The 15,978-nt window shown below is 37.8% G+C and overlaps 3 protein-coding genes across 3 annotated transcripts in view; 2 read left to right on the top strand and 1 right to left on the bottom strand.

Annotated features, from left to right (window-relative positions):
• LOC107602293 (neurabin-1-like) overlaps nt 1–3,922 on the top strand; it is a 52,925-nt gene extending 49,003 nt beyond the window's left edge. The window contains exons 15-17 of the mRNA XM_016294754.1: nt 1,397–1,595; nt 1,952–2,140; nt 2,354–3,922. Of these exons, the coding sequence (XP_016150240.1) occupies nt 1,397–1,595; nt 1,952–2,140; nt 2,354–2,512 (547 nt within the window). The 3' untranslated portion in view covers nt 2,513–3,922. The remainder of the gene's footprint in view (nt 1–1,396; nt 1,596–1,951; nt 2,141–2,353) is intronic.
• Nucleotides 3,923–6,932: 3,010 nt separating this feature from the next.
• Nucleotides 6,933–10,733, bottom strand: LOC107602316 (pyruvate dehydrogenase (acetyl-transferring) kinase isozyme 1, mitochondrial). The gene is made up of 3 exons (XM_016294779.1): nt 10,612–10,733; nt 8,613–8,726; nt 6,933–7,617 (listed from the first exon to the last, which is right to left on the bottom strand). Exons 1-3 carry the CDS (start codon nt 10,636–10,638, stop codon nt 7,477–7,479), a joined length of 282 nt encoding a protein of 93 aa, XP_016150265.1. The 5' UTR covers nt 10,639–10,733; the 3' UTR covers nt 6,933–7,476.
• Nucleotides 10,734–11,234: 501 nt separating this feature from the next.
• On the top strand, nt 11,235–15,619 carry LOC107602292 (uncharacterized). The gene is made up of 9 exons (XM_016294753.1): nt 11,235–11,259; nt 11,689–11,778; nt 12,233–12,297; nt 12,401–12,658; nt 12,940–13,087; nt 13,183–13,242; nt 13,793–13,929; nt 15,386–15,500; nt 15,597–15,619. The coding sequence occupies exons 1-9, from the start codon at nt 11,235–11,237 to the stop codon at nt 15,617–15,619; spliced, it is 921 nt and encodes a 306-aa protein (XP_016150239.1).
• Nucleotides 15,620–15,978: the final 359 nt, after the last annotated feature.

Below are 15,978 nucleotides of genomic sequence, written 5' to 3'. Positions count from 1 at the left end.
CTCTCATCTTTCTGAAAATCAGCCTTAATAAATTTCATCTGAAGTATGGAAGCTCTCTCCCACGTCTGCAAGCGTAACGCAGTCGAGCTGTTTATAGCAGAATGATTAATGACATCTAAAAATGAAGAACAGAAAAAATCACATCTCTCCTTTTCAGACCCTCTAAGAGTGAAATTACATGACACTATTGGAAATCACATCACGTATAAAGTTAATTCATTTCTAGTCTTTCAAAACAATGATTGTGGACATGACCAAAAAAAACAAAAAAAACTATTTTAGCATATTTAGGTTATATAGTTATATAGTAATTTCAGAGGCTAAACTCAATTTGTTAGTTGTAAAACAGATAGGCTTGAAAAAATGTGAATTGTAAAGCTATTTGAGTGCCTTTGGTTGAACCAGCAGAACATATCTAATTCTAACACCAATACACCAATATATTTCTGTCAGGACCACTATCGTCAAAATGATAGATACTTAGCATAAAGTTTGGTTTGGCGGTATGGTTCTGTTCTGGGCAAAAACCTCCCTGCCCATCCATGCAGCCTGTCATGAATGAGCAGGGAGAGCAGCAATAATAACCCCCCAGGGTTAACAGAACAGAACAAGGCAGATATCATTAATGTACTTGATATTTAATGTAACACTTTATTCAAGATAAAGGAGTCTGATTAGCAAGGAATATCAGAAAGCCAAGTCCTGACTGTGGCGAAAGGTGGAGCTGGGGATGGAGGAGGGTAATTTGCTCCGAAGCAAGCTGAAAAGCTGCTGAATAATACTGAATACAGCTTATATAGGAATGCCGCGCTAGGTGTCGTATTCCTATAGGTAGATGTGATCAGCTGAGAATCAGCTGATGCAAGCTTGACTCACGTGACCTGCCAGAACTAACGCTAAAGCTTAATTAATCACACGGTTGATGGAGTCCCTAATGACTTCCATAGTATTTCTTTCCCTACTATGGAAGTCAGTGGGGACCGACAACTGTTTGCTTCTTCAAAATATCTTCTGTTGTGTTCAACATGAGAATGAAACTCATACATGTTTGGAACGACATGAGGGTGAGTTAAATGATGACTATTTTGATTTTTGGATGAACTATTCTTTCAAATGTGCACGTACTGTAGCTGATGCAGTTTACAACCAAATGAATCAAATTCGGATCGAATCAAGAGCTTGTGAATCCGAATCAAACTGATTCATGAAATCTGTGTCAATATCCAGTGTCAGTACTTTTAAATAGTGAATATTTCTATAAGGACAAGGTCTACTTGCAGTAGATTTTACCCAAATGTTTGTTGATTAATCTGTCTGGTCAGTGTATCGGTATTTCTAGTCATTTGGTAGGACTGTTGATGATGTTACACTCACTGACAAGTTCTTTTCTCTGAAGCTCATTCTTTTGGTTTAAAGAGCTGAAGCTCCCCCAATCCTTGTGTTTGGATAACAAATCCTGCTCTCTGTGGCCGTTCCAGAGTTTGTCAGTGCTAGATGATTCGAACCTCAGCAGTCCTGCTTCCGATTTTTCTGGGCTGGTGGTGGAGCCCAACCTGTCAGGCCGCTCTCATACATTAACCTTCTCCTCCAGCGAGGTGAGTGCAGATCAGACATGACGCTCTCACCACCGTTCCTTTGCATGCGTTTCCTTCCATAAACAGGCTCAAGTATTGTCTCGTGCCTCTTCGCTCGTGTCGTTCCTGTGATTTAGTGTGAAGCGTGCATGCGTGTGCTGATTGTTTGTTTTCATGCGGCTGATCACAGTAGTGTTTGTTTTGCATGACCGAGAGGATCAGATGCATGCTTCGTGTTGCGTGAGATAACATTCACTCCATCTTCTGAGCACAGAAATCATCCCACATTCATTCATATATTCTACAGTAAGCATTAAATCAAATGATGGCTGTCTCTAGGAGCATGCCATCACCTGGCTGATATGTGTGTGTATTAGATGCTGGATGAGGAGCCTTGCTCTGGAGGGAAGGAGTATCACTGGCAGAACCGTCCCGTCTCTGATTGGACGTCCCAGCAGGTGTGTCATTGGCTGATGGGTATGAACATGGATCAGTACACGCCTGAGTTCAGCACACAGGCCATCGATGGACAGCAGCTCCTCAACCTGGACAGTGACAGACTGAAGGTGAGCTGGATATATTTGGAAGTTTCGAATCTGACATAAACTGGCATTAGTGTAGCCAGTTCCGCATGTGTTAGAAATATAAATTTATGTTGGCTCATTTTAATACGCTACATTTTAAAAGTGCATTAAGACCACTGCAAGATGTCGCTTAATTGTATTTTGTCATCTGCTGACACACTCGTGTTTAAGGATGGTTTGCAATGCTCTCCACAGGCTCTGGGTGTTTCCAGTCAGAATGAGCGAGCCACCATCAAGAAGAAACTGAAGGAGATGAAGAAAGCACAAGAGAAGATGGAGAAACAGCGGGAAAAGCGTGAGAAAGAGGCCAGACGCAGCGGACGGCTGCCTGCCAGCACTGACTCGGTGTGCTGATGATGTTCAGAGCATCAGCTTTTCCTCTTTTATTCGTCCTCGTTCTTGACGCACTCCATTGGCAGACTGTTTACAACACATATGAGCCATTCTAGAGGAGTCGCTATGAGTGAATACGGTCAGTAAGTCATTAATAACAGTCAGACGGTCGAGCTGAAACACTGATGAAGATCATATTGTACTCTTTTCACTTCAATCTGTGCAGCACACATATGAGCAGAAATACACTGTTCATCTACAGGTAGTGAATTTACTAAGAAAAGTGTTTACAGATTGAACCCATCTGTGGACATGTTGCCTTCACTGTAAAAAGTTCAGTATTTTGTCTTTTTTTCAGTAAAATATCACAACATCGCTAAAACAAGATTAATGTATTTGCATAAGAAAAGACAGATTTTTAGAGAATATACAAAATTTTGTTAAATGTATATTTTTGTTGTTGTTGTTTTTGCTAAAAGCTTACATTTCCGGAAGAAATTGAATTGAATTTAAAATAATCCTCTGAAAGAAAATACGTCTGTATTAATGTATCCTAAGAACGTTTAGATAATTTAGCTGGAAAACGAGACAAAATGCTGATTAAGAAAATTATTTTTTCAGTGTTCTGAGTAAGTGAGATATTAGACTAGCTTGTGAGAAAATGAATATGGCGGTCCAATTCATAGCAGACCCGAACCTTTTATTAGTTTTAATTGTATTTTATGATACCACTGTAGGAGCTATAAAAAAAGAAAACTTGCTAAGGGATATATAAATATTCAAATGCCTATTTTCTCAACTTTGCCACTAATATTGTGGCACGAATAGTGCTTTCAAAAAAGATTTCGTATTGTATTTTAGGAGTACTTCTGGCCTGTGGTGCTAAACGGGTCATTTTGCTGGATCCTTGTACATTCGAGTAATATTGAGCACTATATTTTTACTGAAACAAAAGGGGAACGTGGTTTATAAATGTACAAATGAAATATTTTATACACTACTATTAGCATAGCTTTAAGGAAGAGACATTAACTTTTGTACACATTTTCTACTAAGTAGAATAGCTTGCTGGTTAAAACCATTTTGCTCATTCTGAAAAGCAGAGAGTTAAACTCAAAGTGAAAGGTGTTTGAACATCTCGTTTGTTGTTTTTATTTGGACGGTTACTGCTTTTATGTTATGGTTATGGCTCAAAAATACATAACTGTTACACAGTGTAGCATAGTTTTAGTAGTGGCCATGGCCCAAATTGTATTTGACTAACAGAGGCTGTAATGAATTTAAGTACTGGATAATCATCTGATTGTAAGGAGAGTGCTCATGTCATCGTGAATCTGTGTCCTGTGGTTATATTTTTCTACCTTGTAAAATAGATGATTTTGAACAGACAAAAATCAAGCTTTCTGTCTGGTACAAAGTGCATAAGCTGCAAAATAAATGCTTTCACCTCTTGTAAAAGGAAAGACTGTCGTGTGTGTGTGTGTGTGTGTGTGTGTGTGTGTGTGTGTGTGTGGAGTCCAAAATCCAGCTCCCTTCACACTAGAACCATGTTCAAAAAGGAACCATGGATAAAGCCTGTTCAGTCACTGCTAAATTACCTATTAAATCAAAATGAATCAATTACCTAGATTCAGATCAAACGCTTTCGAAGCACTGCTTCGTGAAGATTCGAATCCTTTGCTCAGTTCAAACCTGTGATTATGGAACTGCCAAAGACACGTGATTTCGTTAAACGAGCCGCCGTTACGTCATAAACTCTTTCAACATTTCAGTGATTCGCCGCTAGATGGCGATCTTTGTGAACACATTTGACCTGACCGCGGATCAGTTTTATACATTTGCAGATATTTTTCATTTTTAATGACATTTCTATAAAAGGAACATTAGTAGTTAATAGTCTCTAGTAGCTTAATAAAAGAACACATAGGCTACAGGAACTTAATATTTAATGGTATTTGATTTTGTAAATTGCATTTAGTAGATTACACTTTCAATAAAACATTTGCAATGGGTTTGCAAAAGTTGTTTTTACCCCCTTTGGGCTGTTTTCGTTGCATTTACACGTTCTGACCAGCAGGCGTAACCAGCGTGTGTCGATTGGAGGCCTTCAAAACAGTGACAATGTTGCCAGTTTAGCAATTTTGTTGCTAGATTTAGCAACGTTTCATAATGCCCTAGCAACTTTTTATTCCAAAAGCGCCTAGCAAAAAAAAAAAATTTTTTTTTTTATTTGGCAACTTTTGATAAGTGACTTAAAATAATAAAAGGAACACATTTTATTCATCTAAATTACACAAAAAGAGGAAACCAAAGATGACAAGCAGTACACGTATCACGTGAATTAAGTTAGCTGCTATTTGCAATTTAATAATAATAATAACTATAATTTAATAATTGTTCATTTATGATATACCTTGTTAGTAGCTTGTACCTGTGATTGTTGATCAGTTAGTACACTGTAAAAAAAAAAAAAATCTAGAAAAATGGAAAAGTTAGTAATTTTCCAGGACATTATCCATTATTATTATACAATGCGTAATTTAAATTGCAGGAAAAACACCTGTAAGACTCAATACGGAAAATTCCTTTGCATTAACATAGTAGATTGTGCCCTATTTTTACAGACTTAGATTGTAGCATGCTAACCAACTACCAATAACTACCAATTTAATAATATTACGCATTTATATTATTTTACGAACAAATATAAATTAACATATATAAAATATTTTTTGTTGAGATTGATTGCATGATTATATAATGACATCAGAACACCATTTAGCAACTTTTAGCAACAAATCTACCTTCCTTTAGCAACTTCCCCTGACAATTAGTGGGCAAATGTGATTGTTGATCAGTTAGTACACTGTAAAAAAAAAAAAAATCTAGAAAAATGGAAAAGTTAGTAATTTTCCAGGACATTATCCATTATTATTATACAATGCGTACTTTAAATTGCAGGAAAAACACCTGTAAGACTCAATACGGAAAATTCCTTTGCATTAACATAGTAGATTGTGCCCTATTTTTACAGACTTAGATTGTAGCATGCTAACCAACTACCAATAACTACCAATTTAATAATATTACGCATTTATATTATTTTACGAACAAATATAAATTAACATATATAAAATATTTTTTGTTGAGATTGATTGCATGATTACATAATGACATCAGAACACCATTTAGCAACAAATCTACCTTCCTTTAGCAACTTCCCCTGACAATTAGTGGGCAACACTGACAGTGAATCATATCTATCACTACTGTACACTAATGTCTGAATGTCACAATCGCGTCATGAAAAGCATTTCCTACAATGACTGTGTTTGAAAGTGTATAATACGTTTGTCATGAGGCTGCGGTCTCACTGCTATTGTACTCGGTGCTTTATTGAAACGGGATGAGATTCAAACTCCTGAACACTCGTTTAAATCTGGACAATTCATATGCGTTTGTTCCTCTTTTTTTGTCCTTTAAGTGCCTGCAATGTTAATTAGTTAGTTGAAGCTGAACATTTTCTAGTGGTGTTGAAGCATTTAACACTCTCAACACTACATTCTCACACTTTCTTAAAGGGGTCAAATGATGCCCATTTTCCACAAGTTGATATGATTCTTTAGGGTCTTAATGAAAAGTCTGTAACATAGTTTGGTTCAAATTTCTCAATGGTAGTGTAAAAACACCTTTTTTTACCCTGTCAAAAACAGCTCTTTTCAGATCAAGCTGTTTTTGTAGCATTTCCCTTTAAATGTTAATGAGCTCTGCTGACTCCGCCCCTCTCTTCCGAGCTGCTCTCAGAGAGACTGTTTACTTTAGCCGCATTCATCGTGAAACTTGCTAATTAGCACATTATTAGGAAAGGCGATTTGCAAAGATTCATTACAAAATATTATACTCGCTTCTTCTGTAGATGAGAATGGATCATGAATGATTCGCGCGACCATAGATGCATTTATGTAGATCGGGGCGCATTCCCTTCAGAAACAATGTAATCTACTGCGAGTTCAGCGGCTCAGACGTCGGGAGTAAATGAGGACTGCTATGTTCATTATTACATCCAACAACAGAACACCTTGATCGCTTAGGAGTCATTCTTGTCTACGTCTGCTCCGGCGGTGAAACAATGGCGGACTGATGACAGTCACTCAGGGGCGGAGCTAAGGTAAGACTCCAGGCCAGTCTGTGCTGAAACGCTACTGTCAATCACACGATCGTGGGAGGGGCCTGTCTGTGTGACGTCACACAGACAGGCGTCTGAGATCGGCTCGATTTGAGAAAGGGGAAATCATTTAACCAGATAAAAAAAAACACTGGGTGGATTTTTATCATTATAGGGTGGTTGTGTACACACACTGCCAACACACATTTCAGTTCAAACAGCTTGTTAAAGTGCACGTAGCATCCTATGACCCCTTTAAAAAAATTTAAAAAAGCTCTGCAAACAAGATGTAATACATGTACAAGGAGTACAGTTATGCTGGTATATATTATAGCCCACAACTGTGTGACACACAAGCTTGATTTCCAAATCACAATGTGTAAGCTTAAAGCAAAAATGATCAACACTTCAGTCTGTCTCATGATGACAGAAAAATAAATATACTGTATACTGACTTACACATTCAAATGAAAGAATAATAAATCATGAAACACATACATAAATAATACACACTCAAAATACGCCAGAAGGACAAAAGCCTAATTGTCTATCTGGGATGTGATGGCACTAGAAACACCTGTGCTAACTTACAATACTGGTAGCACATGCTACAGTGCAAAACGTTTTCATTAGAACATACTAGAAACATGTAGTGTTCCAGCATGCTCTTTCATGTATTCCCAGCCTCTTTCGTTACTCTTCTGTCCTGATCGACACGGGCGGACAGATGAAGCTAAGATGCTGTTTGGGGTCTGCAGAAGCAGGTGCGCTGGTGAAAGGTGCGAGAGGGAGTCTGGCGAGCGCATGCACAGCACAAGCGTTAGAAGCTGCGGAAGGTGGTCATGTCCTTGGGATCTTTGCTGAGGACACACCAGTCATCCGCTTCATGGATGGTGTTATAATGCTTCCAGGCGGATTTGTTGTAAACGGGAAGCCTCTCGATGGACTCGGTGGACAAAGCCTCCAGGGATTAAAATACATTATTATAAATGGAATCCAGAAATGAGAACAAAAATAAATCGAGCATTATTTCAGTCAATCATTTCTGATCAATTTCGATAATTATTTATATTATTATTATAATAGTTTTACTGCTGTCAAACGATTAATCGCGAATAATCGCATCCAAAATAAACGTTTTTGTTTACATAATATGTGTGTATACTGTGTTTATTTATTATGTATATATAAATACAAATACATGTTTATATATTAAATACATTTATATAAAATATAAGAATATGAATATATGTATAAACATGTAAATATTTTCAAAATATATACTGTAAGTGTGTGTATTTATATATATATATATATATATAATAAATATACACAGTACACATACATATATAATGTAAACAAAAACTTATTTTGAATGCGATTAATCACGATTAATCGTTTTACAGCACTAAATAGTTTAATAACTAGTAACTAATAAATATTTTTTTATTTATAATAACACTAATGTTTTTTATGTGAATATGTTAAAATGTAATTTATTCCTGTGATCAAAGCTGAATGTTCAGCATCATTACTGCAGTCTTCAGTGTCACATGATCTTCAGAAATCTGTCTAATATGCTGATTTGCTGCTCAGTAAACATTTCTTATCATTATCAATGTTAAAAACAGTTGTGCTGCGTCATATTATTCTGAAAAGCATTAAACTGTTTTGAGTCTGTTTTAGGACCATTAAAATAGTTTTTGCATTGAGACACACAATTCAAAGGTTGGCTTTACAGTAATATGGAAAAATATGATGAAAAACTACAATGACATTGAAATTATTTTGCATTGCTGTTAAAGTAATATAAAAAATGCAAAAAATCTCCCAAAAAAATCTCCTAAAATAGAATTACATTTTTATGCAAATAATTATAATAAAAATACATAGATTTGGAAGGATGAAAAGCAGAGGTTATTATATAGGGTTACAGTTACAGACAGAGGTACTCACTCTGATATAAATGACAGCATCTATGCCGAATCCCTCCATAGAGTACAGCTTCAGGTCACCTTGGAAATATCTGGCGTAAAGTCTGGAGATGGGCAGCCCATAACCAAAACCAGCCTGAGACCACAAGACAACACATGCCATCAGTACTTAGGCTTTCTGCAGGATTTTTAAGCTCAAATTTAAGACTTTTTAAGCCTGCACAGATAAAATTAATACAATAAGAGCGGGGTAGGGCAATGTCTATAGTACCATATTAAACTGTAAAATTACTTTAAAAAGCATAATCTACAGTTCGGATACAAGTTTTTACAAAAGTTTTATAAAATGATAAACTTCACATTTCAGCCTTCAAACCATTTTTAAGAAAATGGACGAGTCAAAAATAGGGCTGTCAATCGATACATTTTTTTTATCTAATTAATCACACCTTTTTTCTGTGATTAATCACGATTAATCGCACACTTCATGAAATTAAGCATAGACCATTTATCTGGTTTAAAATGTTTATTTTGTCATCATTTGCTATATCCAGCAAAGGAAACCAAAAGGCTGAAGGGTGATTCTTAAAAATCTGTATTTTCTGCAAGCTTTTTTTCAAGATAAATTTAGATGTCTTTCCAAAAAAGGACACTTAGAAACTCCAAAAGGACACCAAAGAACCAAATGATATAAGGAGCCCATATAAGCACATATGAAAGAAAAAAAATCTGAATTTTATAGTATGTGTACAGTGCAACAGCAAAGAGCTTCTTTACATTTTAGAGAAGCCAAGTTGCTATACCGAACATGGCCACATGGAGATGCCAAAAAAAAAAACTAAACCAACTGCCTGCTAACTGCATTTATCTACTACAGTACACAGATCCATTCAGTATAACTAAACATATATCTACTACAGTACACGGATCCATTCAGAATAACTAAACACAGCAACATAAACATGACAAATCAAAACATTATCGTGAATGTGTGTGGAAACTACATGAATGTAAGGAAATGTTTGTGCCTGTGCATAAATACAATGTGCGATCAGTGCGTAAAGCGCACTCATACACGCATTATTATAACGGACTCACGCGTGCTTACTGTACGCCCCCTGTATGCCACCGCAATCATCTTTACCTTGATTGCAGTCTTCATCCATCAAAACTTTACTAGAGAGACTGGTTATCCAGTCGCGTCTCATCTGGCCATACAGCGGTGGGATGTGTTTACAATCCGTTCAGTCTGTACTTCACACAAGCGTGTGACGTGTGAGGGCTCGCGCTCTTCAGAGACAATCACAGAATATGACAGAGCTCGTGTTTTAAAGCCAAACACACTGGAATGAATAATTCACTGAAAACGCAACGCGAGTCTGTGTTCTCTCTGCAATCTCTGATGTAATCAGCCTGGTTTCTTTTATATTAGCGCTGTTTTGGACGGATTGTTTGAATGCAATCACTTACTGGATCATTGGACTGAAAACTTTCCCGGAGTTTAGCAGCTTAAAATGTTCTGATCGCAAGCAGAGAAGCAAAAGTGGGTTAAAGGGTTAGAATATAAATTGTGCTTCAGTAATTTTGCGTTAAATTATTTTGGATTGTAAAATTAATCGCATGCGTTAACATTGACAGCACTAGTCAAAAGTATTAATTATATTAATTTAAACAATTATTATGAATAAATTATTATTATAATGACGCGCGGAACGAGTTGTTCTTCCTGGTGAATATAGTGTCATAAATGAGTGTCCCGTCATTATAAAACTCCCCTTTCACTCAGCATCTGTGAATGGAGCAACGCAACGTCCCACCAGTCCTTGTTTAAGACGATCATCCACAGACGACTGGTTTTGGGTGCAGAAAGGGGCACTTTTACTGCTTTATAAAGTAAGCAGCACAGCTACTACAACTCTTCAGTTTCTGAGCATTAAAAAATGAAACCGAAAGAAAGTGGGACCCTGAGATGCGGACTGTACTGAGAGCATGATCAGATTTCAGAGATGTCACACACTGACCAGAGGAGTGGCTCGAGACGTGTCCATCTGAGGACAAGGTGCAGTGGAGTATGTGTACGTAAACAACCTGTCAATCTTCCTCAGCGGGACTCCGCCTCCACGATCACTGACCTATCACAGAACAACACGGTTCACATTAAACCGGGCTTTACTCTTTTATGGCCTATTATTGATCAAAGAGTCTACCATTACATTAAGTGCAGAGTTACACCAGCTGTCAAAAGCTTGGGGTTGGCTGGAATGAAGGAGGAATGGCAGAGGATCCCCAAATCCAGGTGTGAAAAACTTGTTGCATCTTTCCCAAAAAGACTCATGGCTGTATTAGATCAAAAGGGTGCTTCTACTAAATACTGAGCAAAGGGTCTGAATACTTAGGACCATGTGATATTTCAGTTTTTCTTTTTTAATAAATCTGCAAAAATGTCAACAATTCTGTGTTTTTCTGTCAATATGGGGTGCTGTGTGTACATTAATGAGGAAAAAAAATTAACTTAAATGATTTTAGCAAATGGTTGCAATATAACAAAGAGTGAAAAATGTAAGGGGGTCTGAATACTTTCCGTACCCACTGTATATAAAATGGCATCCAAGATGTAGGTGACTTTATTTCTTCAGTAGACCACATGATTTTTTACTTTAACCTTTGCAGTCAGTCTTATAATGCATGGAAATAGTAACAAAATCTATGAGAGTAAAAAAAAAAATGTACACAAATAAAACCTAATTAAACCCTGCGGCTCGTGATGATACATTGAGGGCTTAAGACACGAAACGATCGGTCTGTGCAAGAAACTGAACTGAAGTATTTATATCATTTTTTTTACCTTTGATCCACCGCAATGTCCACAACTGTCCTGAGCGCGTTCACAACACCCGGCGCGTGACGCGTATACGTGCTCTGGCATAGTAGACGCATGAGCGGAAGCGATCTATCGCGCGTATATACATCACTCATTGGATGTTGTGAAACATTCTGACCTCAACACACTAACAGACCGTTACCATCGACTGGAGCAGATTCTTTGACAGTCAGAGAGGAGCACACACCTAATTACTGAGTCAGTCTACACACTTAAGGACTGGTGCGTCACGACTGGACAAATTCTGCCGAACCAAAAACAAACAAAATAAAAAAACAACTCACAAAAACTGCAGCGAGCTCCCACAGCTGCTCCCGCCCCACCAAAGACAACACTGCGGACAACACGGTGCTTTTAGCTATTGAAACGTTAAAGTTTGTTTTACTTTTCTTAATATAATAGAAAACATTAGCTTTCCTGCTATGTTGGCGTTCCTAATAAATGTCACAGCAATGTGTCTTGAATATGTTTTGCATTAAGTCCGATGCTTCTCTTTCTTTTTGGAATTATTGCTTGAGAAGACACATTTCATTATGTATTTTCAAATGCCTAGGCCTATGTTTAACTCCCTTAATTATAACATGTCTACACTCAATGTTGGGTCAAATATGGACTAACCCAACTGTTGGGTTAAATTTTGGTTACATTTTTAAATGGGCTTTTTAACCCAACAGTTGGGTTAGTCCATATTTGACCCAACATTGGGTTGAAACAACCCAGCATTTTTAGAGTGTACAGATCATTTTGAAAGAGACACAGAGAGAGTTCCAGAAGAAAATCCAGCAAAGATCTTGAGGAGCTGAGAGAGGCAGTGGAGTCTCATAAGGTGAGTTTAGAGAAGAACAGAGGTTCGAGACTCTGCTTGGATTCTGTTTATGATTGTGGGTCGCAGGCGCCAGCAAGAGCTGATTTAGATGTGTGTTTAACAGCGCTCTGCAGAGACAGCAGTAGAGGACAGTGAGAGGATCTTCATTGAGCTCATCCGCTCCATTGAGAGAAGCCGCTCTAAGGTGATGCAGATGATCAGAGAACAGGAAAAGGCTGCATTGGGTCGAGTTGAAGGACTCATCTATCGACTGGAGCAGAAGATTGATGAACTGAAGAGGAGAGATGCTGAGCTGGAACAGCTTTCTCACACAAATGATCACATCCTTTTTCTCAAGGTAACACATCTGAAATACAGAAATGTGGTTTTAACAAGACCTTGCAATTAGATGCTTTTTAAATTTCAGCCTAATTACTAGAAATATGTAAAATTACTAGAACAGAAGTGCTAGATTACACCCGAGGAGCCCAGGAGAACACCAAGAATATGATTAATACCAGAATGGCGCAACTATTGCAAATAAAGTGCCGATATAAACAAGCAAGAAAATAAGTGATTGTACAGGCCAGTGGTGGACGTTTGGACGTCATTAAGGTTTTTGTTTTGTATGTTTATTGTTTGTGTTTATTTCTTCCTGTAGAGTTTCCAGTCTCTCCTGAATCTACAGATACATCCAGCATCACTGTCAGCTCTCTCCTCTCTTTTGATGAAGTGAGAAAGTCCCTCTATCAACTGAAAGAAAAACTGCAGGGTTTCTGTAGAGAGGAGATAGGCAAGATATCTGGCAAAGGTAAAGTAGCAGACTTTCATTTACTCTTAGTCATCATGGAATATAAAAACGTGTAATGGGAACTATACTAATTATGCCTGTTTATTTTTTCTTAGTAACATATGTTGAAATTATTCCCACCAATGAACCCAAGATCAGGGAGGAGTTCCTGCAGTGTAAGACACAGTGGAAACACACACACACACACACACACTCACTCACACACACACACACACACACACGATGTGTTTCCATGTTTTATGGGCGTAATGGTTTTTATACTGTACAGACTGTATATTCTATTGCCCTACACCAACCCTACCCCTAAACCTACCCCTCACAGGAGACTTTGTGCATTTTTACTTTCTCAAAAAACTAATTCTGTATGATTTATAAGCTTGTTTCCTCATAGGGACCTCAAAAATGTCCCCACAAGGTCAAACTTTACTAGTATTACTATCCTTGTGGGGACATTTGGTCCCCATAACGTGATAAATACCAGGTACACACACACACACACACACACATTGGCTCTTCTATCGTTATTAGGACTTTCCACTGACTACATTTTTTTTTACACTGATCAGAGAGAATGCAAATAAGATGATATATTAGTTGCACTATTTCTGATATACATCAATTGTTACACTGCTGTAGGCCCCTGAGAGGCCTACACATAAAATTCATTTACATTTAATACATGATTTTGTGTTTGATCTCTTTTAGATTACAGTAAGTTCACTCTGGATCCAAACGCAGTGAATGAACACCTCCGTCTGTCCGTCTGGAATGGAGTGGTTAATGTCCCTAACGTAGTCCAGCAGTGTCCTGATCATCCAGACAGATTTGAGGATTATCCTCAGGTGTTGTGTAGAGAGAGTGTGTGTGTGTGTGTGTGTGTGTGTGGACGCTGCTGCTGGGAGCTCGAGTGGAGTGGTGATGATGGTGTGGATATGTCAGTAGTATCATATAAGAGCATCAGCAGGAAAGGAGGGAGAAACGAGTGTGTTTTTGGATGCAATGATCAGTCCTTTGCCTTACTTTACTCCTTCTGGCACAATAACAGCTCCACTGATCTTCCTGTACCATCCGGTCACTGCAGGAGAACAGGAGTGTATGTGGATCACAGTGCAGGAACTCTGTCCTTCTACAGCGTCTCTGACACAATGAGCCTCATCCAGAGTCCAGACCACATTCACTCAGACGCTCTATCCTGGGTTTGCAGTTCACGGTGGATCAACAGTGAAAGTGTGTGATCTAACGACGATATAGATTACAGAAAGATGATCAACGTGTCGTCACGAGCCGCAGGGTTTAATTTGGATTTGTCTGTGCATGTTTTTTTTTACTCTCATAGATTTTGTTACCATTGCCATGCATTATACGACTGACAGACTGCAACGGTTTGAGTTAAAAATCATCAAATGTGTTCCACTGAAGAAGCAAAGTCACCCACATCTTGGATGCCCTGCTGAGGGTAAGCAGACAAACATCACATTTTAATTTTTGGGTGAACTATCCCTTTAACGTTTGTGCTGTGTGTTACCAGTGTTTGTGTGTGTGATGTGTAGTATTAACAGAAACAAACACCATCTGATGCTCTGTGTCTGTACTTTTTTGCTATTCTTGAGGGTCACATTTCTGAAAACGCCCTCAGAAATCTACAGAAAATATTTGGACAGCTAAATCACACTTAAAATGTTTGAAACCACTGTAGTGTAGGCCTAGAACAAATGTAAATGTAGTGTCATTCATAAAAAAAAGAAAGAAGAACCACATTTTCTCAACTTTTCACGAAGAGAAGTTTTAAATGTTAGATTAAGTTAGATGTCAGATTTTAATATTCGTAATCCAGAAAGTTCACATTTAATAATAAGATTAAAAAAAATCACAAAAACAATGTGTTACGAGCAGGAAAAATGTAGTTTTGAGAAAAGATCCTGCCGTATTTGTTGCCCTTTGGACCAGATAGGAAGTTAGTAGAATATTCCAGGGTCACATATGAGGTTAGGTATTTTTTATTTCTTTTGACATTTGCAAAGGTCTTGATAGTTAGACAGTGTTAGTTTCCAGTTATTGATAAACTTACTTTTCCTATAAATGAAAACAGAAATATATGTTTATGTTTAATCATTTTTCTTGCAGTAACTTTAGTAACAGGGCTGAGTGGGTGAGCTTGATGAATGCAGTCAACACCGCAATTTGTGTCAACATTGAGTAAATGCAGTAGGAAGTAAACAGAGTCAGATTGCTGGTTTTTGTTCTTTGGGAAAAACAGAAAAACAGTTTGTTTGTTTCACTCTGTTTTGTTTGTGTCAGGCTGAGCTGAAGAAGGAGCCCGTCCCACTGCAGGATGATTCAGACCTGGAGAAAAAGCGCAGGGAGGCTGATGCTCTGCTACAGAGTATGGGCATCACACCAGACGCACCTGTGGGTAAGTCACCTGTGCACCCGAGCCACGTCCACTGTAGTGTCAGTCAGACTTCTAATATAAAATACCCCTGGAATATGAGATCCCTTTATGCATCAGCAAGACCACCCCTTGCAGTCTAAGTCAATAATATGCTATGTGGACCAGATTTCAAGCTGATATTTAACAGCACTAGTTCATTTGAGAGTGCTACCAACAAATGGAGAAACCTAGTCTAGTGTACTATATTGATTGAACACAAGGGGGCAGAAGTGCACCACAGTAGTTTTGATGGTGGGCAGCAACACTTTTAGCTAAGATGTAGTATTTGACACATTTTATATCTGAACGCTGTACATATAAATTACAGTATTGTTAAAACGGGCTAAAAATGGTGACAAACTTCGTCAAAATTTGCATGCTCAAAATCTCAACTTTAATGCGTGTGACCAAGACAAACTAACAATCATTTAACACACACACACACACACACACACACACA

Source organism: Sinocyclocheilus grahami, unplaced genomic scaffold (assembly GCF_001515645.1).
Source record: "Sinocyclocheilus grahami isolate Dianchi unplaced genomic scaffold, SAMN03320097.WGS_v1.1 scaffold324.1, whole genome shotgun sequence".
NCBI classification, from domain to species: Eukaryota; Metazoa; Chordata; class Actinopteri; order Cypriniformes; family Cyprinidae; genus Sinocyclocheilus; species Sinocyclocheilus grahami.
Note: the sequence above shows the minus strand (reverse complement) of the source record. Positions and strands in the feature narration are given on the sequence as shown.

Bases quoted from the DNA above. Each gene is read 5' to 3' on its own strand.
- LOC107602316 (XM_016294779.1), bottom strand. From the start codon at position 10,638: ATGGACACGTCTCGAGCCACTCCTCTG. The intron at 8,727-10,611 runs GTCAGTGTGTGA...TTGTGGTCTCAG, and splicing joins CGTCTCGAGCCACTCCTCTG to GCTGGTTTTGGTTATGGGCT. The intron at 7,618-8,612 runs GTGAGTACCTCT...TAATCCCTGGAG, and splicing joins ATGCTGTCATTTATATCAGA to GCTTTGTCCACCGAGTCCAT.
- LOC107602292 (XM_016294753.1), top strand. From the start codon at position 11,235: ATGATTTTTTACTTTAACCTTTGCA. The intron at 11,779-12,232 runs GCTGCTCCCGCC...AGAGACACAGAG, and splicing joins AACTGCAGCGAGCTCCCACA to AGAGTTCCAGAAGAAAATCC. The intron at 12,298-12,400 runs GTGAGTTTAGAG...TGTGTTTAACAG, and splicing joins AGGCAGTGGAGTCTCATAAG to CGCTCTGCAGAGACAGCAGT.